This window comes from Strigops habroptila, chromosome 12 (assembly GCF_004027225.2).
Source record: "Strigops habroptila isolate Jane chromosome 12, bStrHab1.2.pri, whole genome shotgun sequence".
Lineage (NCBI taxonomy): Eukaryota > Metazoa > Chordata > Aves > Psittaciformes > Psittacidae > Strigops > Strigops habroptila.
In genome coordinates this window covers 7,778,522-7,803,389 of record NC_044288.2, presented here as the reverse complement: position 1 = coordinate 7,803,389, position 24,868 = coordinate 7,778,522, and the positions used below count along the sequence as shown (strand labels likewise).

Here is a 24,868-nt window from a genome sequence, read left to right as displayed (position 1 = left end):
CATTCTATAAAAGATATTTAACATTGCCATGTGAATACATGAGCCTTATTGTAGTTGTTCACCAAATTTCATATTCATATTTTCTTCTGCTCTTCATGTAGCTCATCCCCTACCCTGTTTCCTCTGCCCCCCACATCGCTGCCTCCCACTGTTTCCCTACCCCCACATCTCCTCTGAGCCTCTCCCAACAGATGGATGGAGAAGTGCACTGCTGTCAGCGTCAAGGAGATACAACAGGAATAAGTAACATCCTTTCTCCAGTTGCCAGAAAAACAATGCCTTGCTGGTCAGGCCATTAGGAAGGATGCAGACAAGGCACTGAAAGGTAAGAAGGAAATGGAAGTCTGGAGAATATAATGCAGGCATTGTCCTTCATCCAACATATGTTTGAAAACTTCAAATACCACCTTTGTATTGCCATTTATTGCATTTGGGTAAAGTGTGCCTCAGACTACTGCATGGCCAAACCACAGCAGGAACCCATCTAACTTCTTAGAAGACATGAAATGCATCACTAGAGCTGCTGCCCTGGGGAGACGGGTGTTTCAGAGGGAGTGGGAGAAACCAGGCAAGACTGTATGTTTAGACCAGTCCTGGTGTGCTTGTATTTCCTTTTCCCAGCTCTGCAGACACAGCCAGAACCGCTAAGGGATTTCTAATGCAGCTTTGTAGAGATACTGTGAGCTAGTCTGTTCTATCCGCTAGCTCTGCGCTGTCATGAGCCGCAAGACGCGCTTCCCTCTCACGGTCACCGCTCACATTGGCAGAGCTGTCTGCTGCTGTCTGCTTTGTTCTTTTAAAGCCACAACAAAAAGTCATCAAGAATAAGCAAATGAATAAACCACCGTGCTGCTCGGAACACATCTCCTGCTGCAGCTCCTGGGGCACCGGTTCCCAAATGAGCGCCTGGAGCAGGGGCCGTCGGCCCTGTGCCGGTGGAGAAGAGAGTGTCCAAAGGGACTGTGGGGGCTGCCCAGGCACCCACTGACCACAGGGGGAGAAGAGACAGGACACGATGGCTAATGCCACTGAAAAAACAAACCAACTTCACCTGTATTCACCACCCATGAATGATTCAAACCGGCATAAGGCATGATCTGAACTGTGGACATCTAAGTTGACCTGAAAAATAAACCTCTCCATTAGACAACTAAAAAATGACCCAGCACCACCGACACCCTCAGCAGGCCATGACCGTTTGTTATCTCTGCCAACGCAATTTGGTGAGAACACAGACATGTGGAGATCAAGTGCAGGAGCTGGAGCACATGAGCAGTTCCCCCAGTCACAGGATGCACCTCAGCAGCAAACACCCACCACTGGCCTCAGCTGGGATGGATTTCTTCATTTTGCAGATTCACCCTTGTAGGGGACAGAAAAAGGGAGGCTCAAGAAAAATATTGATCTCTGATTGATTTCCGCAGCATGCAGCTGGCAATGCAGCACCACTACAACAGTCACAGGGAGAAGTCTATTAATGAGAGCCAACTACTAAATTATTGACCAGTTAAGTACAGCAAATTTGCTCTAATTGTTTTCATGATGGGAGTTTAATTAAAGTGTCTTCAGTATAAAAAGTCCAGCACACTGAACACTATCTCTTGTTCTGATAGTGTCAGGGAGAGTATCCAGAGCCTGCATGGCTTTCAAAGCTAAATTAAAAGTTACATGCGATGCAAGGCTCTTCAAAAGAGGCAGCTATTGTAGGGGAGACCCTTTCCATTCCCATCTCCAGCTGACGACACTGCTCGTGCATCATCCACATGTCTTCACATCAGGAGACATCTTCTCCCCCTGCGCCCACCGCGCTGGAGTGGCTGCGGCTGCCTTGGGCTGCTGGAATCAATTCCCAGTGTTTTTACTGGCTGCTGAGACCCACGAGCGTGGACTTTTGTGGAAATACCATCTACTACACAAACCCCGTGAGCCTCAGCGGCAAGGAGGTTACTGCACTGGGGTGGGGAATGGCTGCACTCCCACCATGGCCCAGGTAACACCTTAAAACAGCTTTACTTTCTCCAGGTACAAAAGCTAAAAGCCCATCACTGTGTGTAAAACAACCACCACCACCAGTCACATCCCAGTGTGCTTGAGGCTACAGCCTCGGCCATTCAAGTATAAAATCAGTGCCTTGAGAATGTTTTTCTCTTAACTACTCTTTAAAAGTAACTTTTATAACTTAAAAAAAAGTCATTAGGAAACGTGATCCTTTCAAACAAGATCAACCACAGTGAGGCGCTGAGGATTTACAACTTGAATAAACTTCTCTAATTAGTTACCTTTCTTAAAACTTCAGGAATCACATTCTGGCACGTTGTGATTCTCCTTCGGAAAATAATCCCCGCAGACAAATCTGATGATCAAAGCAAACCAGAAGGAAGAGTTACAGCAGCAAGTACTGCAATTTCTTAAATAAAACCAAAGTAGTTGTAGGACTTCAGAGCAAAGCTACAAGCAGAAATGCTGGCACATCAACAGAGCACTGGGGGGGAGGTTTTTACTTGGGGGGTTTAAAGTATAACTCTGTTCTTCTGCTACTTTGCCAGTCCATGGGCATTGTGCACTCTGCCCCAGGAGGGCATCTGCATCCATCACTGCAACCCAAGAGCCCCCTTCTCCAGTGTGTGGTACAAACATCTTACTGGCTGTTGCAGTGGTGCTCTGGGTGCCAAAGCACTGCAGGCAGTGCCAGAACCAGAGCCAGAGCCACAGCCAGAGCCAGAGCCAGAGCCAGGCTGCAGGCGAGTGCAGGGCTCCCTCCTGCAGCAGTGGTGGCACCGGTGCACAACGGCTGGGGGGAAAGAAAGCTTGAGGAATCGAGCTCCCAGACCAACACACACGCTTCAGCTTTAGTTTCTTTCTATCCCCACCCCAATTTACATTCTCAAGCTCATCCTCTGGGCAAACACGCTGTGTACGGGCTTTACAGAACAGTCCTGGCTCATCACACGTTTATTTTTGTATCGAGCTGGGCCCAGTGACGAGGACAAAACTATCTATTAGGAAACAAATTACAGTTATTGAGTATCTCTGGGAAAAAGAAAGGTCGTCTTTCAGAACCACTTTGCCTTTTAATATTTAATGACCCAGATCAAGAACAGGACGCTACCAAACGTGAAGCCAGCTGGCAGGCAGCCCAGGTTAAAGACTTCTCCAGGACAGAAGAGTACCTTCTCGAACATTGGTGGGATCTCTGAAGTGAAAACTTCATGAGGTTTGGTTTTCAGAACTCCGACAGACACATCACATCAATAATATGAAGCATCTCCATGAAACAGAGCAGAAAAGCACTCTCTGGAAAGAGTGGCTTACTGCACTTGAAGAAAACAGCAATGGCAGCACTAATGCTTCCTTGGATCTCAGGGCAGCCTCACTAACAGCTGAAGAGAGCATAAGCCTGGAAATAAGAGCCACCATTAAACCTCGGCTGCAAGACAGAACACCTCTTTAAAAGTATGATAAAGAGTTTATGGACTAAAACTTTAGGGATTAAAGCATTTGGGTCTAAAAATTTAAAGGCTCTAAGTTCTTATTTCATCCCAAATGAGTACTTGATGACAGTTCCCGTGTTAGGAAGAAAGGTGGTTATTTCCACACAAAGTCCTATGGTACCTGATTCCCATATGGCAGCATAACAACTCTTCAATACATCCTCTGCACAGGCACATTACTGTAAGTGCCTAATTGCAATCACCTCCTGCAGGCTCAGCACTGGAAAAAAAAACCCATGTGGCAACAGCAGACCCGATGTGACAACTGTGCTCTGACCCGAGCAGATTCATCATCAATATGACTGGGAAGATTTTGGTATTTCAGGAATCCTGACTCATAAAGCAAGAGACTGAGGATCTGTGACCATTTTCTGACTGTCAGCACCATACAAGGCCACTGTGCAAGTCTCTCACTCCTGGAACTACAGAATTACCTTCTCATCTGGAAGTGCAACAGCAAGCAATCCCTCCGAAGGCAGGGACCATGAAAGCCAAGTAGTGCAATGCCTGTGGAGTGCCTGAGGCTTGACCCACACAGCTCACTGTGCTTCCTTCCAGAGGCCTTACATCTGATCCAAAGAGCACTGCAGATGTAAATGATCACAGAAACAGCAAGAACCGTACAACAAAAGAACATACTACAGAGAAACCAGGAGCAACACGTCTAACGGCCTTGGAAAAAGCTGAAAATTCAAATGCTTACTGCAATTAAAATACGCTTTGAGGGAGGGAGTAGTATTTCCTTAGTATTGCCTATACAATGTCCAGCAGGCAGGAATCCCAGGCATGTTTGCAGTGCCCAGCTTCTACTGAGATACAACCACTACATAATTAATTTTAAATGTTATGAAACATTTTACTCAGCTCTGTAAGAAAAGCCAGGCAGTTACCCGTTTTACCTGTTTTCCACTGTTTCTACAGCCATGATGTGTTTCTCCATGGGACTGGGATACTGGGATAAAAATACATAAAGTAAAGATGACCACTGCTCACATGGGTGAAAGAGAATTGCTAGCTGTCACTTGCCAAGTCAGAAGCATTTTCATAGCTTCTCTCAACAGGTATGAGCTGCCTGACATTAACACTCTGCGGTCTCTGTTCAAGTTAGCAGAAAGGAAGAATTTAGTAAGATTAGCTTAGTAAGATTAAAAAACAAAGGGGAAACTCTGCATAATGAACTCCAAATTGTAAAGCACAAGGTAATTCATTGAACTGAAATCATACTCCAAAGTTACTGTAACCTCCATGCTAATACAAATGCCAGACTGAATAAATACTGATGACCACCAGATTGATGATAAACAATATATGAAGTTTTAGGAAAGGTGGGGAAATAGTATTTTAAGGCTAAGAACAGGCTGTTCTATAATCCAGCTCTACTATTTTTTCTGGCTGCAGAATACAAGTTGATTTTAAAAGCACAAGGTTTTCAAGTCCTATTCTACACAGAAATTGGAGGCTTCTCCACGACGTGCTGCTTTGAAATGGCACTAGTGGCATAATTACATTATCGATGTAACTTACACTCTCTAAGGCCCAATCGTGTGAAACAAAGAGCCATTTACATAAATCTTGCACTAAATAGTAGGCTCTATTACCCCAGTATTTAAACTGAAATAGACTCAATTTCCTACACAGCACAGCAAAAGAAATAACATTGCAAGTCAAGCAGATGTGATGGCTATGAGAGTCTAACATCACAAAACCAGCGTTTCCAGCCCAGCACAGCCTCCCTGCAAGGTTTCCGCTCCCTGGGGGATGCCAAAGCTAACAGCAGCAGAGAACAAAGACATCTCAGCCCTGCTGGTCCTGCAGCCCGCAGTAACTCAGCCCCAGAGCCCTCCTCCGCAGCACCAGGGGCACAGGAGTCCCGTGCCGTCCCTGGGGCTCCAGCCCCGAGGTCCCGTGCCCGGCGCACGCACGGACACTGCCCTGTCCCCTGGGGCAGGCGCTGCAGTCACACGGGCACTGGCTCCAGCACCTTCATCCTCAGCTCCTTGTGCTGGGCACAGAACCGAGCACAGGGCTTCCAGTTTGGAACTGCCTCGAGAGCGGTGGCTACAACCCGCTGCTGTCCGCGGCCGGGCCCGAGCGCCGCAGCTCCCCCCATGCGCCGTTCCCACGCTGCAGCGGGCGCCGCTGCGCCCGGAGAGAAGCCCGGTGCCGAGAGCGGGCAGGCTGCGCTCCGGCTGTGGCCCGGGAGCCTCAAGGCACCGCTCCCGCCCGCTGCACCCCAGGCCCGGAGGTGCGGCGCTGCAGCAGGACGGGCAGAGGCGCCGGGCGCAGCCAGGCAGCGCGCACCGCCGGGCGCACGGGCCCTTCCAGCGGCGGGCGAGGACGCGACGCCACCTCGTGGCCCGAGCCGCGATCGGGCCCGTCCCGGCTGAGGCCCCGCTCGGCACTGCGAGGCCGCGCTTCCCCGGCACAGGCGCCGGCCTCACCCCGCCCCGCTGCGGCGCATCCGGCGCGGTTCTGGACGCTGCGGCCCCAAGCGCTGTAGCCGCGTGGAAGGAAAGCTATCCAGGCAGAGTGTGCGTGCTTGTCGTTATGAGTTCCTGCGGGAACTTTCTTTCCAGATTGATCTGTTTATTTTAAAGGCATTTCTCCTCCATCACACGAAGAGGACCCCAAACAAACCGGTGGCAGCGACAGGCACGAAGCTGACTTTGCCTTTGAGCTATCCATCGCTTCGAATGACTGTTTTCTACCCCGGCTGCCGGTCACGAGAGTGCCCTGAAGATGCCAGAGCCCGTTGCACAGGCACCAGCAAACAGCAGTTTGGAAGCATCCAGACCCTCCCAGCACAGGGGTACCCGGGCAGTTACAGAGTCTCCCCTCCTTTCACTCGTACCAGAACTGGAGCACTCCATTCTCCACTTGCAAAAAACAATTAAAACGAGATAAAAGAATTCCTGTGCTCTCATTTGGTCTCCTGCAAGTGTATCGATTGTTTTCTACAAACAACAACAAGCAGAATTGATTGCATTAGTCATTATTCTGAATCCAGGGAATTAAGACCCCCACATACCTTTCCTAACTGGAAAGTGTACGATCATTTGTCAAAAGCAGTAGTTCCTAACCACGGTGATGTTTCTTGGAAGTTATTTGAGGGAAACAGCAGGTCTCTAAAAGCAGCACAGTGTTTAGCAGCAGAGAGAAATCACTGCAGGTCACACATAATGATTTGTATAAAAATGAATTATTTCAAAGCAATGAAGGGCTGGTTTTACATGCAAGATCAAATGGAGCCAACATAAACCAAAATGTCAGCCTCAAAGACTTGCAAAAATAACAATATTCCAATTCACAAATATTGGCCCTTTGTTTGTTTGGTTTTAACTGCAAGGAAATGAAGCAGTGATGCTGCAACATCAGCAGGACCTTTCCAGAGTGCTCCACTTGGTCACTGGTTCGGAAGGGTGGCGGTTGTGAATAAACAGAAATAAACCAATCAGCCCTTGCACAGATCACTCTTGCACTAAAGAGCGAGAAATACAAAACCTTTCCTGTGCAGCTACACCAATTTCAAACACAAACCAGTTTGTCTCACCTGAACCACTCGTTTGACACACAGTTCATGGGCTCACATTGAAGAAACACCTGCACTAGCCCTGGGGACAGTGCTGTGTCAGCACTTACCCTCCACAGCCACCGCAAGGGACTGTGTTCAACAGAAACACGTGGCAAAGGCGGAATGTTTTCCAGTGTATTTCTGAACTGATGTACAAGGATACACACCCCCATGCCTGATGTGCACACTGTCCATCAGGGTACCACCTAGCTCTTACCCATTCCACGTAACCAAAGCAGAGGACATGTCTCTGTGCTGAAGAGCATGTTTCTAGAGAAGCCGGGTGTGATTCTGCTGCAGTGCAGTGATGCTTTAAACCAAACCTGAGACATGCACCAGGGAATAGGGGTCCAAAACAATATAAAAAAATAAGAAAGCCAACACTAATGTTTCCCACAGTCTGAGTGACTTCCATGCTTCATCCAGTCAAGGTAATATGTGGAGATGTCCTGGTACAAACATGCCCTTGAAGCACCCCAACTGCTTTGGTCTGGTATCACCTTCTCACCCTGTTTTGCAACATAACAACATTCAAAGGTTCAACCTGCAAAGTAGCAGCAGAAAGAAGAAGAGCAGGAGCCCTGAAGTCAACTTTAACTGTGGCATTTATGAGTAACTATGGCAATTATTTTTTCAATCATATCAAATTCCTGGTTAAAAGCATGTGATGCACTTTGCTGCCACATACAAATGAGAATTATTTTAACCTTTCCGCTCTGCGCCGCTGGCTGTCAGAATTAGCCTCACTGCTCACCTCCAACTGCCCTTCTCGAGTCATATGGACTCACATATATTACAGAATACAATTTCCATTTGCATTTGTGCCCTGGTTCAGATCTTTCACGATCAAAAGCACTGACTCTACTCCTCATCTCACCTCTAATTGCCTCTAACACTCATGGAAATCAGCCAAAGGTGCCCTGCTTTCTCTTTGCTGAGTCTCTCCAGAGCTTTCAAATGAGCCTTTCAGCGCACATCCGTGGGTTTGCCATCGTGTGGCAGTCTAAGCCACACGGTTAGCAGAGCTGATTGCCCGAGCCTTCCACAGGCACAGCTCGGGATTCCTGCCGCAGGGAGAGGAAAAGGTGTTTGCTTTTTTACCTTTCTTTTCTTTCAGAAAACTGAAATGGGTCTTTGCACAGTCCTATTCTAAGGCAAAAGAAAAAAAGACTAGCTGTAGATGGCTGTCAGAAGCAGAAGAGAAACAGAAAGACTCCAGACCAAGCATCTTTTCTTGTATTTACTGTTTAAAGTTCTGGCACTTCAGCTTGTGAGGATATTTGGGGTTCTTCCTTTGTAAACGCATTTCACAGGCCTGACAGCTTGGGTTCCAGTACAAAGCATGACGCCACTCCAGGGATCCAATTCCATTTTGTACTGAGCCATCAAACACCAGGAAAAAACTAGGCAGCCAATGAAAACAAACCCACACCACCACATCTTGTAGTGATTCGGATATCTCATCAGCCATTTCCTCACATGATGGGCACTGAGGACCAGGAGCTGCCCCACTGGGATCGCATGCGGCAGCCTGGTGACTCCAGCAAGCCCAGTGTCGTCTTGACAGGCTTCCAGCAAACAGGAAAAACTTGTTATTTCCTGGTAGAAGTGCAACATATCATCTTCCACTCCTGCCCTAACCCATAAAACCAAGCCAGGTTTAGGATCTGACCATTCTTAATAAAAGGTTACTTAGCAGGGGGCATTCGCCGCCTCCCAGCACCTGGACGGCAGCATTGGGCACAAGGCTGCACCTCACAGGTCACCGCAGCACTGCCCATGAATTGGAGCTCTGCTCTGCAGCAGTCACCCAGCACCCGGGTGCCAGAGCTGGCTGCTCACCTTGCTCCGAGTTCCTCTGGGCACAGACCTCTGCTAACAGCAGGCCAAGAACTGGCAGTGGCTGAGGCAAAAATCCTTCCTTGTGTTTCAAGGCTGAACTGGCCCAAAGTCAACATTTGTTTAAACTATCTTGTTCTGCTGATAACATTCACAAACCCCAGGATTTGTCCCAAGGAAATGCCCTGCTCTATGTAGCTGCTCCCTTCTATCCTTAGTGTTTAAACACACGTGGCCAAAACAAATACAGTGGAGCCCACATTCCTCTTCACCTTGGTGTTCACAAACACCAGTCACAGCTAGAGGGCAAAAGCCCAGCACCAGCTTTAATAAAGATTAGAATTCATCCCTATTTGTGTGCTGCTGTTCAAAGGGAAACACCAGCAGGAAGGACAGTGTTGATGCACAGTTTGGAGCTCAGGTCTGAGAGACACCTGTGCTCAGAAGGAAAATTTAGCAGGATGCTGTTTTGCTAGGAGCAGATGCCACACGGAAACGCTGTTTACGTGCCATTAACACAGCCCACTGCCACCGCAAAACATTTTCAGTTTAGAGCCCAATTAAAAGTCTAACAATTGCTGCACTACCAGGCCAAAAGCCCTACTGCACCGAGCAGCGACACAGGGCTTAGCACTCTGCAAGGGCAGGAAACCAGAAGCCATTCCTACTGATCCCATCGTCCTTTCAAACAGATCCTAGCCGCCCGGCAGAGCCCTGGCGGGGCAGGTGCTGCCGTCCCGGGCGGCCGCGTCCCGGGCAGCTCGCAGACCGGCGCATCGCCAGGGTTTGAAGGTTCGTTGCCTGCACCCAGGTCTCTCTCCATGTTTGGACCACACCACGCTGCAGGCGGCACTTCGGCTGCCTCTGGCCAAGAAGAACCGCGATTGAGGCTGCCGGAGCCCGCGCGGGCACCCCGGGCAGCGCTAGCAGAGCCGGGCACAGACAGCAGCACCGCGGGCACAGAACGCCTGGTTTTACCTAAGCATTAAGAAAAAGCTCTGACAAACAGCGGAGCCCGAGCTCTGAGCTGCAGAAAGCGCCGGCACCCGCACGGCCCCATAGCGGGACCCGCAGGAGGGCACGGCAGCGCCCGCGGCCCGCGCCGCTTTCCCTTCCCTGCGCTGCAGGACCGGAGCCGGGGCAGAGCCAGCGGGTAACGCGGAGCCGGGGCCCCGCCGCGGCCGCCCCGCTGCCGTGAGGCGCTCCCGCCCGGCGGGAGGCGGCCCCGGGCTCCTGCGGAGGCAGCCGCGCACCGCTCCTCGAGCCGGTACCGGCACCCGCGGTGCCCGGCCCCGCCGCCCGCTCCGCCGCCACCATCTTGTGCGCGGCCGCGGGGAGCTGCGCCGGGCAGGGGGCGGGCCCCGCGCAGCGTCCGCGGCCGGGGGTGCCCGCCCTGCGCGGCCCCGCTCACAGCGAGGAAGGGGGCTGTTCCTCGCCCCGCGGTGCGCACCGCTGGCTGCAGCAGGACTAAACCCACCGGCGCTTCCACCCATTGCCTCAACATCGGCCTCACCCCGATGCTGTAGGAAAGCTCAAACCTCCTTTTCCTGTGAAATAAGAGCGTTTATTGGGTAAATGGAGTCATGTATTAAAATGAGTGTGTTGGACGTGGTGGGAGCACCGCTCTGACCGTGCCGCTGCAGCCCGGCCCCGGCGCTGTGAGCGGACAAGCCCTCCGGTCCCCGGTGCATTGCGGGATCTGGGATGGGTAAGGGAAAGCTCGGCTGCGAGCATCGCCCCGGTGGCGTGTCGGGATGAATGGGAATAGCTGACACAGCTAGGAGTCGTCACAGTGGTTGAGAAACATCGTGATTACCGAAGAACAATAAATATTGATTTTATAAATGCATATTTGCATCTGGTTTATTGTAAACATTAAAACTACCAGGCAGCAATTTCGCCTGGTTGCTTTTCTCTTACCCTAGCCAGCAAGCTCTTAGACAGGCCCAACAGAGATCAAACAGGTCAAATTGGAGGGAGGAGATCCACTTGACAACAATTTCTGACTTGTGAGGTCTCCTCTGCCCTCAGTGAATACCCCAATGACCACATTTGTTCATATTGCAGATCCTGAGGTGATAAATGAAGCCAATCAAGTATCTGTTGTAGATTTATGCACTTTTTCTGAAAATTAAGCCCTCGGTACTTGCTGAACAGCTTCAGGAGGAGGCACATGGAAGTCCAGGAGCTAAACCAGCATAATTCCTAATAATTGAAGTATTGCAGAGAACTCTTATAACCTGCCATAGGAAAACAGAAACTTGGCCATAAATTTCCCTGTCTAGGCTTGCAACCTCAGCATGAACTACATGTCAGCAGCCTCTTAACTCATCATTCTCAGAGGTAATATGCAAGTTAAGGCTGCATTAACATTACTCGTGAATATATAACGTAATAAGTCAATGCTTTGGGGAAAAAAATACTGTTTCCCCTGTTCGCTTCAGCCTCATGAAGCCCCTGTGCTCTGTGCCACCAGTGGCAGCCTGCAGAGTACCCCACATCATTGCTTCATCTCACCTAATTAGAGTTTACCTTCTGCAGATTACAACATGGGATTAATATTAAGCAACAGAAGTGCTGTTCTCCATCAGCCTGATCCTGAAAAGTGCTGAGCATCGTGCAGGGGAATTCTAGTTCAGCACTTCCTCATAAGTAGGTTAAAACTTAATAACTCCATTTTGTGCTAATAAAGTATTGTACGTTTTTATAGCTCCAGGTTTGGGAAGGGTTTTCAATTCCTTCCCACAAATCAGACCCCAAAGGAATTGCTGTGCCCACTAAGGCAGATGTAAGCAAGAAAATCTTCAGGAAATGCTTGTGACACTGCAGGGCAGGGACAGAGTTAACTACAAAAGCCAGTGTAATTCTAAATCATTCAGCAAGTTAAACCCAGGGGAGGCACCGTGCTGCTGTGCTACAGACACACTTCACACCCTGACAAATACCATGCCCAAGCTGCACCTACTCCTGCTGCGTTCAGTGATGCTACTGGTGGGTCGGAACCTGACCTGGTGTACATCCACCCTGCAGCCCCTGGGGTCTGGGCTGATTCAGAGGGCAGGCAGGAGCAGACAGGAGGGACAGACAGCAGCAGAGGTGCAGGATTCACATTCACAGCGGGATGTGTATAATGTGCCTTTCCCACCTTCTAAACCCCTGTGATAGAGCGAGGCTGCCCGGAGGTGGAACAGTTCAGTCTCCACAGCAGGTCGCAGCGGCGGTGCTGGTCAGGCAGCACAGACCTGGCAGGGCTGCAGACCGCTTTCGTTGCAAGCCGGGCAGCGCAGGGCCCGGTAGGACTCTCTGAACCTGTTTGCCAGCATTGAAAACTTGCTTCCATGGCACAGTGAGCAAGGGGCAGAGCCTGATCCTTTACACTGGGAGCAGCCGCGTTCAGCATCTCCTTCCTGAAAGAGACAGGCCGCAGAAAAGATCTGTTACTGGATATCAGACACCAAAGTCAGTAACACACTTGAAAGAGAGAAGTGCTGTCTTCTGGTCTTGTAAGTAGTTGTTGCTCCTGACATGCCAGTCTGCCAATAATACTCAGTTCTCGACAGCAGGATCTTCAAGTAAAAGGGGACAATTTGTGGGTACTTCTAGAAAGTGAGAAGTTAACATGACAGGGCTTACAACACAATACGTTCAAACTCATCTTTCTCCTCCTGCCAGGCTCTGCACAGCACCTGGCTTCCTGTCATTTAACACATCCCTCCTCCAGGCTCTGCATCCTCAGTTTGGAGCTTCATTTTCTGAGCATTTCTCCTCGCACTCTCCCCCCACATCCCTGACCACTGACAGACCCAGCTTCTTTCAAGCCGTCCCTCATGCCTGCAGCTGCCTCCAAGGTGCCAGACCACCTCTTTCAAATTCCAGCTTAAAACTCAGTGCTTCCACAGAGCCCAGAAATATGGAAAGTCTGCATCAGGAAGAGCGCAACACGGCGTAGGTTCACTCTGTTGATGACAGGGTCAGAGTCCTGCATCATTCCTGCACAGCCATTCTACTTTACATGGCACTATGGAGCAAGGGCTTAACTAAGATGTGGGGAGTTGGTGACTGATATGCTTCATATTGGTGCCTGCTTATGAATTTGATCATCCAAATTCATTGACTTTTCAGAAGAATAACCTTGCTGTGGTTTGGTCATCTTTAAATGAATGTTCATAATACTAATGTATAGAAAGTCCAAAATTATTCTTTAAAAAAATCATAGTTTTAGGACCTTCAAGTTTTACTTTGTTCCCAAACATCAAGGGGAACAGAAGTTCTTCCAAGGTTAATAAGTTTCTCTGGAACAATGTCTTACAGGAGTTGTTGTCCTCCAAAGCATACTCCTTAGTGAGGGTGACTGGAAGAAGGCAATCAGTTACCTTATGGAGGTCCTTCTCCAAATGTATCCTCTCAAATGCCAGAGGTGATTTTTTGATGGCTCAGATAGGTCCTGCCAGTAATTGAATCTTGCCTCTTATGTTAAAGCCCTCTTTCTGAACATGAAGTTTCTTTCAAAGCTGGCAAAGGCCAACATTGCTCCTCGGTTTCTCAGGGCTGTTGCAGGGTCTGGGTGCATGAAGCCACAGGCAAGGCTCAGGGCTGCGGGAGGATCAGGGTGACCTGCATCAGATCGGTCTCAGATCTGTGAAACTGGAATGTTTCATGTTTGCCCTGCATGACAACACGATGTTTTGTGGGATCAAATTATGGTTGGACTAATTGGGATTCTGACCAACAAAGACTAACCCATGAGAAACAATTGGAAGGCACAATCTTATTTCAGCTGATATTAAAATGTTAGCCTCTGGCAGTCTCAGCCACAGAGCAGCTGTGTTTAGCCTGGGCAGGCTGGAGAAGCCCTGGCCTGCTCTTATTCCAGTGGGAGACAGTGACAAAGGATGGACCTAAGCCAAGCTACATAAACATCAGCGGCCTCCAGAGGAAGAATCGAATGGGAGACTTGAGCATCTGGAAACAGGACGGCAGCCCCCAGAGCACACACTGCAGCGCGGCATTGGTCAGTTACCTCCCGAGTGGAAAGAGGAACAAAGCCATGCTTTTCATTCAAATTTAGTTAAGTGCCAGATGCAGAAATAGATGGGGCTTGGCTGGGAATACTCAACTGAAAAACCCAACAGCCTTAGGAGAAAAATAACACTTTCCAATCTCTTACCTGCACATACTGGTTGCAGGCAACCTTTTTTTCCACATCTTTTCTATGTCCACCACCAAATCTTTCTTTCTTTTCCCTGTATATGAAGGCCCAGTCATTTATTCCCTCAGTCTGGATGATTCTTCTCATGAGCTCTTTCTGGTCCATCGGTGCACGGATGATTTTCAGGTTATTTGTGTAGATGATGATCTTGCCAAAGTCTAGAACTGGGGAAGCCTGGAGAAGGATCTTATCAGTGTCTCACCTGTACAAATACACTCTACAACCACTGGTGGTCCCCCGGCTTCCAGAACGCCCCCTCCAGCCGGTCATGGCCTCAGCGGGTGCTGTGGCGCGAGCCCCCTTCCCACCACCAGAGCAGGGAGCAGGACGGGGCACAGACAGGCTGGGGATCAGACCAGGACTTCAAGTCAGGTCTTAGGAACCTCACTTTAACATCCCATTCTGGGTGGGGAAGGCTCTCTGGGATGTAAGTTCTCGTTCCAGCCCGTATGCAAGAGAAAATGAAGGCACAATTCTAAGAGCAGTGGTGCTGGCACCTATGGAAAAGCAACCCCTGCACTGGGGACTGACCTACGTTGCTTTGAAGGTTGAGTAGTTGGAGGGTGAGGGAGTCGGAGGGGGCTTTCATGGGTTTCACCAGAAGTAGAAATTCCCCATGAAGCTGAACTATTCTGCAGCCTCTGATGGGGTTTTTCAGATTTAAAAGAAAGCTTTTCTGTGTAATTTATTAATGCTGGCAAAAGGGTCAGATGCTAAAACCCCTCATTATTGCTGAATTGTGTTCCTAACACCAAGGAGCCAGTCTAAACAACCATCTCTGGGCTCACTTGGGTTTGTATTCTAGTGATTTGAAAGCAAAGAGTGGTACAGGCAAGCACTTCTCTGAATGCAGCACTTCGCTACCTGGCCCCTCTCCCCTCTGCACTGGGGATCGGGTGGCAGTTCCCGCAGCCTATTGCTTTACACGCTCTTCCTATTTCGCTCTGTTTAAGTATCTGTGTCAAGCAGCAATGCAAAGGAGACATTCCCAAAAGGAAACACCCTGCCAGGTTCGCATAGACCAGTGGCTTTCCCGGGAACCAGGCACCCGCTGCGCCATGGGGATGGGGCTGGCGAGCCCAAATCCTGCTCCTTTAAAGAAGGCTTTAAAGCCTCGCAGTTGTTACACAGACTTCGTGTCTCCACATACCAAATGTATGTTGATACTAAACAACACTGGTACTGGGCACTGTGATTACTCAAGGTATTTATGGTTATGGAAACCCGGGAATAGAGATGAGCGTTCCCCAGGAATGCAGAACAAATTAATGTGTGGATAAGATCACATCGGTGCTCCGGCTTCCAGTGGGAGAGAGTCATGGTGGCATGGTGTTTTCAGTTAAAGTAGATGTCCAGTGTATCAACCAAATGTAGTTCAAATACCTGGGTTTCCTACCTGGGTAAGAAAATGTACGTAATCCCTGTGTATTAATCAATTTAACATATATTACACATGTACTGGCTTTTTAGTAGGAATAAGGAGACACTTCTGTATCAATGGCATTAACTATATGTTAACAAAACATCCAATGAAACTAAGCTGGGATTTCCAAAGTAGCCAAAGGGGAATTCTGACTTGCCAGGGGACGCAGATGCCTGGCTCAGAGTCTCACTGGTACACACTGTTGGCACTAACCCTTTTGCCAGGTGAAGTCGTGCACCTTCAATGTTTTAAATATAACCAATTAAGGTAATATCCACCTTATATTTGCCTGGGTTAGATGCATCAAAATCACTATGTACAGGTATTGATATATATGGAAATAACATTCTGCAAAATGGACAGATGCAAATGAACCCTGTGAGAAGCTGGAGCCCAGCAGATGCTGTTCACTTGCTGGCTGGCTGCTGCCAAGCATGCAGCTCCTGCCGTTTGCAGAGTGAGCAGAATACAGCGTGTGTGGGATAAGGATGTACAATCCCTGTTAAACCCTGGGCTGTAAACGAGCTTTATCTGACCGAGGCTCCAGCCCGCGGCTGCTGCTCCCAGTGCCATGAGGTGGGTTCTCTGCCGCCGGCCCCGGCGGAGCAGCAGCACTTACCTTGCAGTGGCTGTCTCCGGGCTGGCAGTCAAGCAGAGGCGAGGCGCTGCCCAGGCCCAGTGTCTGCCCCTCTTTGAATATGCTGATCCGGTGGGCGCTCAGCTTGGCCGGCGGGTACAGCCTGCTCTCGGGCAGCTCCGCGGCCCAGCGGTCCCCCGGCTCGAAGCAGTGGCGGACAAAGCGCCGGGAGTGCTCTTTGGCCGGGAGCTCCAGCTCCTGCCCGTCCTCAAAGACCTGCTTCAACACTCGGCCGCTGTAGGCAGATGATATTTTGAACCGCACTTTGCGGGGCCTCCCCTCGTGCCTCTGACTGAGCTTCTTCTGAGGCTCTTCCATTATTGGGATTTCTTGCCGCGGCTCCTGGAGGTCAACTCCAAGAGCCGTGGGTCCAAAAGAAAACTCTGCCCAGCTTCCCCTGGCCACACAATGCATAATTCAAGGTTTCTGGTAGTTCCTCTCATCTTACAGCAACACTGACACCACTGTATTAAATATTGATAGATATTCACAAAGAGAAAATATCAGTGGTAGTGAACGATGAGGCAGGTGGGTGAAGGGTGGACAGTCTGGCTTGCCACAAGAGGAAAGGAGTTAACTTGGGGAGGATTGGATTAAATAGGGAACTCTGCCCATGTTCTGAAACCATGGAAATGGTTCTGCTATGTGCTGTGATAAGAACTACCCCAAATACACCATCCCAGCAGCTTTTCACAGCTTTCTGACAAGGTGAGAAGTTAAAAAGACAAGTTCACAGAAAAAGCAATCCAGCTTCACAAATAGCAAATGTGAATAATTCTTCCATTCTTGCACTGAACCCTGAGAGTACAAAGCTCCATTTCATTTTAATCCAAATGGGTTCCTCTACAGGTTGTGGAGATCTAATTAAGATTTTCTCTCTTTAGCTTTCAGACCCTATTTGTAACTCTTGCTTCCTTCCAGGCCCTTTTGACCATTCTGGGTTTGCTTTTCATGTTTAACAGACAGTGCCTTACCTAGAGCCACCAGCAGCCCCATCCGCTGCTCCTTTGCCATCCCTCACATGTGCTCAGGGAGCTCAGTGCAGCGATGCCATCGGGCAGAGCAGAGGTTTGCCAGGTTGCAGAGCAGAAGGGGCTGGTCCCCAGCACTGGTCACCCTGGTCGAGGGGCTCTGCTCTGCACCATGTGGCTTTGTGGGACAAGGGTTCCAGCCGCCGCGCTCGGCTCCAACTCGGACTGTAACTCCCCAACACTCACACAAACCTGCACCCTGAGGTACCTCCCCATGACAGCCCGTCACAGAGCCCCACCAGTGACCCCAGACTGGTACCTTACTGGAGTGTGCCTTGTCTGCTCGCCAAGCCCAGCCCCAGCTGAGCACTTGGGGCTCATCTTTTCTTCCATAGGAAGAACCAGAGAGTAGGTTTAGTACAAAATGCATCAACAGGGTGACTGCATCCCCTGATACCTGTTTGTATCAAGCACACAGAACAGGAGCTAAAATTCCTCTTCTTTCACCTTCCAGGATATCAGTACTTTTTCATTATTAAACGCAGTTTCATTGAGTGGGACTTAAACTAAGCTTTCTGCCTCCATCCTGCCAAGGCTATCTATCTGCTGGTAATCCACAGCCAGTGCTTCTGAAGCTTAACATTCTCAATAGATTAATCTATTGTGTTTATTAAAATTTGTTCACCAAATACTAGGACAACAGTTCAGAAGTCTGTAGGCTTATAATACACAACACAGACCCTCCAACCAACTAAGCAGCCTTCATGTGCCAAGAGCGGTTTCTGTCACGACAGACGTCACTCATGCAGGTTCCTGGGGCTCACCGTAAGCACACGTAGGAGATGCGTGTTCCTCCATGCAAACATGCATGAACTTGCCTGGGTAAACGTTCCACCACGGAGACGCCCTTTCCATTTCCAAAGCGCTATGAAAAGGTCCATGTCAGTCTCCCACCCTATCTCAAACAGGCGGATCTCACATTACACAAAACCCCTGATTTGCATGAATCAAACTGGGCTCTTGCTGCACTCGGGAAGCTCGATCCACCCCTTTCTCATGTCAGTCCCGTGAATCAGACCCCAGAGTTGCTGCTTTTTCAAAGGTATACAGCAGCCTCCATTTGACACAAATGCTGCTGTGCCAGGTACCTTAATCAAGTTCATTTTCTTTTGATTAGGAGAACAATCAAAGAGGAAGCAAAGTTCAAAGCAGCAATGGGGGAACAGAAGCGCGAGCACCACAGCTGCGAGACAAGCAAAGCAACTTCTTGTCCTTACAGTTACTTACAGGTGCTGCCAAATTACAGCAGATCTGCCCTGGCCCTGTAATCTTCCCCTTGGAACAATCCCACCCTCCGCAGTGCTCTCGGCTGGGTTTGCTGCTCACCAAATCCCTTGGGGCTGCAGCCGGGGTGAAACTCATCCTTTCACCGCACAGTGCCATGTGAAGCCATGGTCGGCACGCAGCGGCTGTGGTTCAGGCTTGCTGCAGAGGGACCCCACACTCAGATACATATGGCCTTCTCTTCATGTCCCTTTACAGATAAATCTTGCAAAGAAAAGATTTCCAAACAGCCTTTCTGCATTTCCTGTTGTTCTGAACAACCCAGGTCAACCTTCCCGCACTAAACACCCCAAGCAGGGACACTCCAGGTAGTGTTGAGCCATCTCCAAGACGTACCCCTCTCACCCCAGCACTGGGGGCAGGCACCAGACCTGTGAGCGCCGGGCAGTGGCAGGATGGGTGGATGGGCTGCAGGGAGCTCGCTGCGCCTGCTGCAGCCCTGCCAGCACAGCAGCATTCACGCTGCGCTCGCATGTCAGTGTGGGCTTGGTTCCCACAGCTAGCACAAGTCTTGCTAAAAATACAATAATCATTTTGCATTCAACAGTGAAATCATCAAGTTTCATGATCTAGAGCATCACTGCACTGTGCTTTGCTTCAGACTCAGTTCCACTGTATTGTAATGGCATCTGTCTTTCAAGCACAGAGCCTCCCTTCACCCTCCTCCCCACATCAGGCAATACCAAGCGCTTTTTGGAAGCTGCTGGAGGCTTTGCACAACAAAGAGACAGTCCTTGCCCTGAGGAGAGCAACGTTGGTTTAGATGTATTGCAACAAAGCAGGGTATGTACAAAGAAGGACAGAAAAGCCATTGGGAAGTGGACTGTAAGGCTTTGAAGGCATGTTTCCACCTGCAAGTTTTGCTGAAAAATATTTGGTTGTGTTCTGCTTCCTCAGAGCAAGCACTACAATCCTCCTCCTTGTGAAAGCACAGGGCAGGCATGGATCAGGATGGAGAAGAGCTGCAGCAATGCCCAAATGCTCCAATCCTGCCCCACTGTGCTGTATTCTGAGCACACAGCATCTTAAAACAAGGTCTATGGGTCATTGCTGGAGAAGAGAAAAAAGGGGCCTGAGCAGCATCAGAAGCCATAAAGAAGGGCTAGAGGTCAAGGATGAGAGGGCAAGTCGGATATGAAGGAAGCAAAGGAGCAAGGTAAAAGCTTAAAAGCAAGGACATAGGCATAAAACTTGCTTCAGTGTGGGAGTAGCAAGCAGAAAGGTTCAGATTATCAGGTCAAGAAGGTAATTTTAACTTAAAGGAGTTGGAGCAGGTGCTGTGCTTGCTGAAGAGGCCAGCAAGTAAAGGCAGGAGTGAAAATATCCTGCATGGAGTCACAGGCAGAGCTGCTTGCTTATAACCTAATGAAAAGGTTTCATTTTGGAGCTATAGAAGGAAAAACTCACTGGCATTTAGGCTCCTCTTGGATGCAGAGAGAGAGGAGGGAAGGAATCACTTACTAGTTGCAAGACTTCATGGTGGGGAAGATATTGGCATCACCCCAGTGAATGTGGTGGTGTGAGGAGTAGTGTCCTTTAGTTTCTCTGTTGGTTTTTACCTCCTGATGTATTCAGAGATGCTGATCATTCACCACCAGCCCCCGGTGAGCAAACCCTGCCATGGAGTTTCTTAAGCATCTCTCTTCCTGCATCCAAACTTCTTGTTACAGAGAGGGCTGAAACTTGTTGTCAGTTCACCCCATATAGGATCAGGGATTGGAACACAGCAGAAGTGAAGCCATTGGTATTGTGGTAAAAACTAGTAGACTTATGCATGCAGCAAAGGAAAGCCTGATTTCATGTGGGTTTAGCTCATGGCTGGATTCTCTGATGTCTGTTAAGGTACAAACATCCTCCCTTGTTTGGAGCACATTTAAGATCTCCCATGGGGAGCTGTGAGCATCTAATTAGATTTGAAATAAGATGTGAAGTCGTGTTGCATCATCTCCCTTCATGAAGGGTCCATCAGGGCTTCCTGCTGCTGTGCCAGCCACCTCCTTCCACAGGAGGCACAGGGTGCAATCCCGGATGATTCTCCCCTCCGCTGACCTGGCCTCACGCGTTACAGGGGTGTGGAGCTGCACACGCACCTTCACACCCCCGGGAGCCAGCAGGACCCCAGCTCTCAGGAAAGCAGGCAGGGAAGGTCCCGCTGTGCCGCTCAGTGGGAGCGGGGCTGCATTCCTGTGGGCTGAGCTCAGCACCCCAGGAGCAGCGCAGGTCCCTGACGAAAGCAGCTTACCCAGCACCCACCTCAGCCCCGAGACTCCGACCCGGGCAGGGAAGAGTCCTGAGTAAGCACAAAAGTCTTGAAGTCACAAAGAAACAAAAACCAGGAAAAAGCTCTTCAAAGAGGGGAATTCCCAAGGGTTGAGCTCCACCTGCGGAGGCAAAGCTCCTCCGGCTCATCCCAAGCAGAGCAGCGCAGCCTCAGACCAGAGAACACATGTGTCCTGGGCAGAGAGCAGAGCAGCAGCCACAGCACCACTGCCCAAGCACCACTGGAGACACAGTGGGAGAAGCCACATGAGGACAATGGACCATTCCTGGAGAACAACCACCACCACCACCAGAGGCGAGCCCTAAGGGACACTCACCTGGGCCATGGCTCCCGGATGCCTGCAGACATGGAATCTGGTCTGCCAGCATGGAGTAACTACCACAAGGACTCCATCCCTACTGTGCCTTTCCACCACACTGCTCATCACTGGGCTCACCAGCAGCCTGGATCCTGCTCTCCAAACCCCATTCCACAAAGAGTAGGGCTCTGCAAGCAGGAGATGGTAGAAAGCAAACTCAAACTGCCACCCCCAAACCACACCATAACCAAACACAGCAGCAGCACACAGCTGAACCAACTCCTCCCCAGTAAAGCAGAAGGACCTTTACAGTAGCCCACTACACACTCACCCCTCACCCAAAGGCCCCGAGCAGTGGTTTTATACCCAAGCTGGCTGTTTTGGCCGAGCTGTGAGCTCTGCTCTGAGCTGCAGCACTGCCAGAAGCACCTGGAAACACTAAGAGGTGATGCATCCTCGCAAGCAGTGTATTTGCATCTGTGTTTAATGAGGTAACTGAAGCCTGATGCTTTCCTGTGGTCAGACCTGCATGAAGAACAGCTGAGAAGCGCTCAGAGCAGACTCCAAAGGCGTTAGGTGGTGCTCAGGTCTAGTGCTACTTGAGAACCCTTTATCTTCTGTCCTAAAAAGTGGAAATTGCATCCCTGCAGAGTCAGCCCTTAGCAGGCAAATCCCAGTGAAGCAGGATGTGATGCTCTGTTCTGTGGTTCTTCATTGCGCTGTAGGGAAAAAGGGATGAATGTAGCAGAAAGCAGAGCCAGAGCCATGGCAGGATGGTGGAGCGGAGCCTCCGGCCTGGCTTAGGTACCAGGGCACTATCTGCTGGTGCAGAGACCAGGCAACAGCAGCAACAGCAGCAGCAGGAGGAGGAGATCAGGATGACCTCCCTGGGCACAGGGAGGATGGTTTCCATCCACTAGCGGCTGCCTGGCCCGGCTCCACCACCAGCTGCTTTTAATGACGCTTCAACAAACACATAACAATCTGTCTTAAGGAAAATCACTGAATAAATTCCATTTAAAAATACTTCTCTATTTCTGGGTAGGCGCCACTCTGCTCCAACTACTTCAGAATAGCTGAAACCTTCAAGTTACCCAGCAGAGAGACTGCACAAGGCTGTTATGAGCAAAATACAGCGCTCAGCTCCCCGTCAGACTAATAAACAGCTCCCTGAACCACTCCTCCTGCAGTGGTGTAGATGGGTTCCCAGTGTTTGGTTTTTGTCTGTCAGCTGCTGCGCACCTCATGGAAGGGAAAAAGGTGAAGGACAAAATGCAGCAGTGGGTCTGTGCGGCTGCAGGTCCCTCCCTGGTCACGCTGGGTCACAACTCCCTGGGAGCCTGGGGCAGTGGGAGCAGGGAGGTGTCCGCTGGCTGCTGCCCCTCGGACACAGCGGGAGGTGGTTGGGAGATGGAAGGTTTTAGGGAGGCTTTTGCTGTGCTGGCAGCAGGGTCTGTCTCCATACGGGAGGTGCTCCAGCCCCTGATCATCCTCATGGCCTCCTCTGGACTTGCTCCAGCAGCTCCATGTCCTTCTGATGTTGAGGGCACCAGAACTGCACACAGTGCTGCAAGTGCGGTCTCACGAGAGCAGAGCAGAGGAGCAGGAGCCCCCTCTTCAACCTGCAGGAGGTGATCCTGCCCCTGTGTTCAACCAAACGCAGTGATTTCCTCAGTCTGAGGATTAGCCTCACCCCATGCACCAAGCCCAGAGCCACCACTTGCCATGGCAGATGGCATGTGGTCCATAGGGAGCCAGGCAGTGGGTGCGTGACATGGTGCCAAGGGGTCCCCATTCCCCTCCTGACCCACGGGGGCATTGCCAGGTCCTGCCATTCATCCCCCTGCAGCTGCATCACTGGCGCTGTGTCTGGGGGTGGGTAGGAGGACAAGCTGTTAGCTTCTGATCTATGATTTATAGCAGTTTGCAAGAGGCACCCCCTCTGCCTGCCCCCCAGGAGCTAAAAACAGCCTGAAAGGTCCCTCTTCCCGGAGGAGGAGGCATGTGGCATCCACTCGCGAGATGCAGAGGCTTTTTATAACCCTGGGAAGCGCTGCCGGGCCGTGCCCTCTCCCCGCACACACGCGCCAGTGCTGCAGCATTCATTTAACCACAGCCCAGTTAAAATACGTGCAATTCAGAGCTGGGCAAAGGCAAAACCTTTTCCCTGGTGCTGTTACGTGTTGGAGGCTCAGCCCCAAGCTGGTGGTCTCAGCAGAGGAGGAGCTGCATGCACTCAGGTGAACACAGATATCCTTCCAACATTCTCCCAGAGGAACCAAGCAGAGGAAGATTTGGAGCAAGGTGGTGGGGAAGACCGAGGCTCCTGCAAGGCACTTGCCATGACAGCCTGGGGAACACAGACCTCGTGCTCCTCACCATGGCACATCTCACCAGGCCTGGGGAGGCAGCAGCAAGAAACACCACCATCAACCCTCCGTGCTCTCAGGGTCACAGGTCTCGTCCCCATCATGCGCTGTGCTGTGGACAGCAAGCCTTCTCCTCGAGGAGCGTGTGGATGGGTCCCTGCGAGGCTGGGCACGCTCAGCCTGTCCCCGAGTGCACAGATGTGCTCATGGACAGCACAGCTCCGCAGGACGATGGGGACAGCATGTATTTGCTGCTTGTTTTGGGATCCATTTGAGCTCTTTTCTGAGTCGAACTTGGGGGAAGCTGCAGCTCCCTGGGGAGACACGTGTGCAGCAAGGATGGGCACGTCAGAGCAGAACAACTGCTGCTCTCAGTGTCTCCCAGTTTCCAGCTTCACAATAAACCACTTCAGTGAAGAGACTCTGGCAATACGTATTTCAGCAGTTCCATCCCTTCAGTACAAGGCATCCCGGCACTGGTAAGCCCAGGAGGGCTCCTGCAGCCAAGTGGATGGGATGGAGCTGGTGACGCGCGGCCGTGCCTGGGCAGGAGCCTTCCGCAGCGTCCTCCAGAGCAGGCACCCTGCTGCGTCCAGCCGAAGTTAATTATAGCATCAGCAGCAGACTGAGACGTTCTAAATGAAAGGGAAGCACCTGCAGCTTTCTGGCTCTGCCTTTATCTTCTAACCCCAATTACGAGATGCACTGCAAGGGAGAGGCGGTGGCAGATAATAAAGTTCAGTGGGATGGTCTGAATGTTAAGTGGAGAACCAGGAAAGCCTCACATCCCGATCCCAAATGGGACATTGATATGCTCTGTGTATGTCCCCTGGTTTTCTCTAGGTAAAGTGGGGGTGATGCTTAGCCCAAGGGGTGTTCCACGGATGAATTAGCATTTGGAAAATGCTTTGAAGATTTCAAGTGTTATATAAATGCTAAGTGTTAGCATCACCAGCCTTTCTATTGCAGCAGAACCCAGAGACTGCAATCAAGATCAGAGCCTTGCTTTGCTGTACCAGGCAATTTAGAAACTGCTGGTTGGAAAAAGTCCCTGTCCCAGCTCCAGGCAGGCGGGAGAGGGGCTGGAACCGCTGTCAGGGAGATGGAAGGTGGCATCCTCAGGAGAGGACAGCACAGTGCTGCAGCAGCCAGGGAGGGCACGGACCCAGCTTCAGGGAACTCAGAGAGTAACTGCTGCCCACACCAGGCAGCGCTCCCCAGATCCCCCTGGAGCCCTCGAATGCCCTCAGCACGGGAGGATCCCCGGGATCCCCGGCCTGGGCCCTCCTGCGGTGCCCACAAGGCGACTGGGGTTTCCCTTGGGAATTCTCTGGGAACCGTGTGTTGCAAAACGCAGGCGCTGCTTCTCGCGGCAGAGCGTCAGCATAGCTACAGCAGCGTGGCCCTACTGTATGGGAAAAAGTGAGCAAGTGCT

General features: G+C 50.6%; 1 protein-coding gene and 1 long non-coding RNA gene across 2 annotated transcripts; both read right to left on the bottom strand.

Annotated features, from left to right (window-relative positions):
* Positions 1–305: 305 nt before the first annotated feature.
* Positions 306–3,324, bottom strand: LOC115616085. The gene is made up of 3 exons (XR_003994207.1): positions 3,171–3,324; positions 2,280–2,353; positions 306–1,362 (listed from the first exon to the last, which is right to left on the bottom strand). It is a non-coding gene; the product is annotated as an uncharacterized LOC115616085 (long non-coding RNA).
* Positions 3,325–11,855: 8,531 nt separating this feature from the next.
* Positions 11,856–16,488, bottom strand: GRXCR2 (glutaredoxin and cysteine rich domain containing 2). Its single transcript, XM_030504831.1, has 3 exons — positions 16,153–16,488; positions 14,069–14,284; positions 11,856–12,308 (listed from the first exon to the last, which is right to left on the bottom strand). Exons 1-3 carry the CDS (start codon positions 16,486–16,488, stop codon positions 12,129–12,131), a joined length of 732 nt encoding a protein of 243 aa, XP_030360691.1. The 3' UTR covers positions 11,856–12,128.
* Positions 16,489–24,868: the final 8,380 nt, after the last annotated feature.

Coding starts and splice junctions, on each gene's coding strand:
- GRXCR2 (XM_030504831.1), bottom strand. CDS start 16,488: ATGGAAGAGCCTCAGAAGAAGCTCAGTCAGAGGCACGAGGGGAGGCCC. Junction 14,285..16,152: donor CCGGAGACAGCCACTGCAAG/GTAAGTGCTGCT, acceptor ATCCTTCTCCAG/GCTTCCCCAGTTCTAGACTT. Junction 12,309..14,068: donor CCTGCAACCAGTATGTGCAG/GTAAGAGATTGG, acceptor TGTCTCTTTCAG/GAAGGAGATGCTGAACGCGG.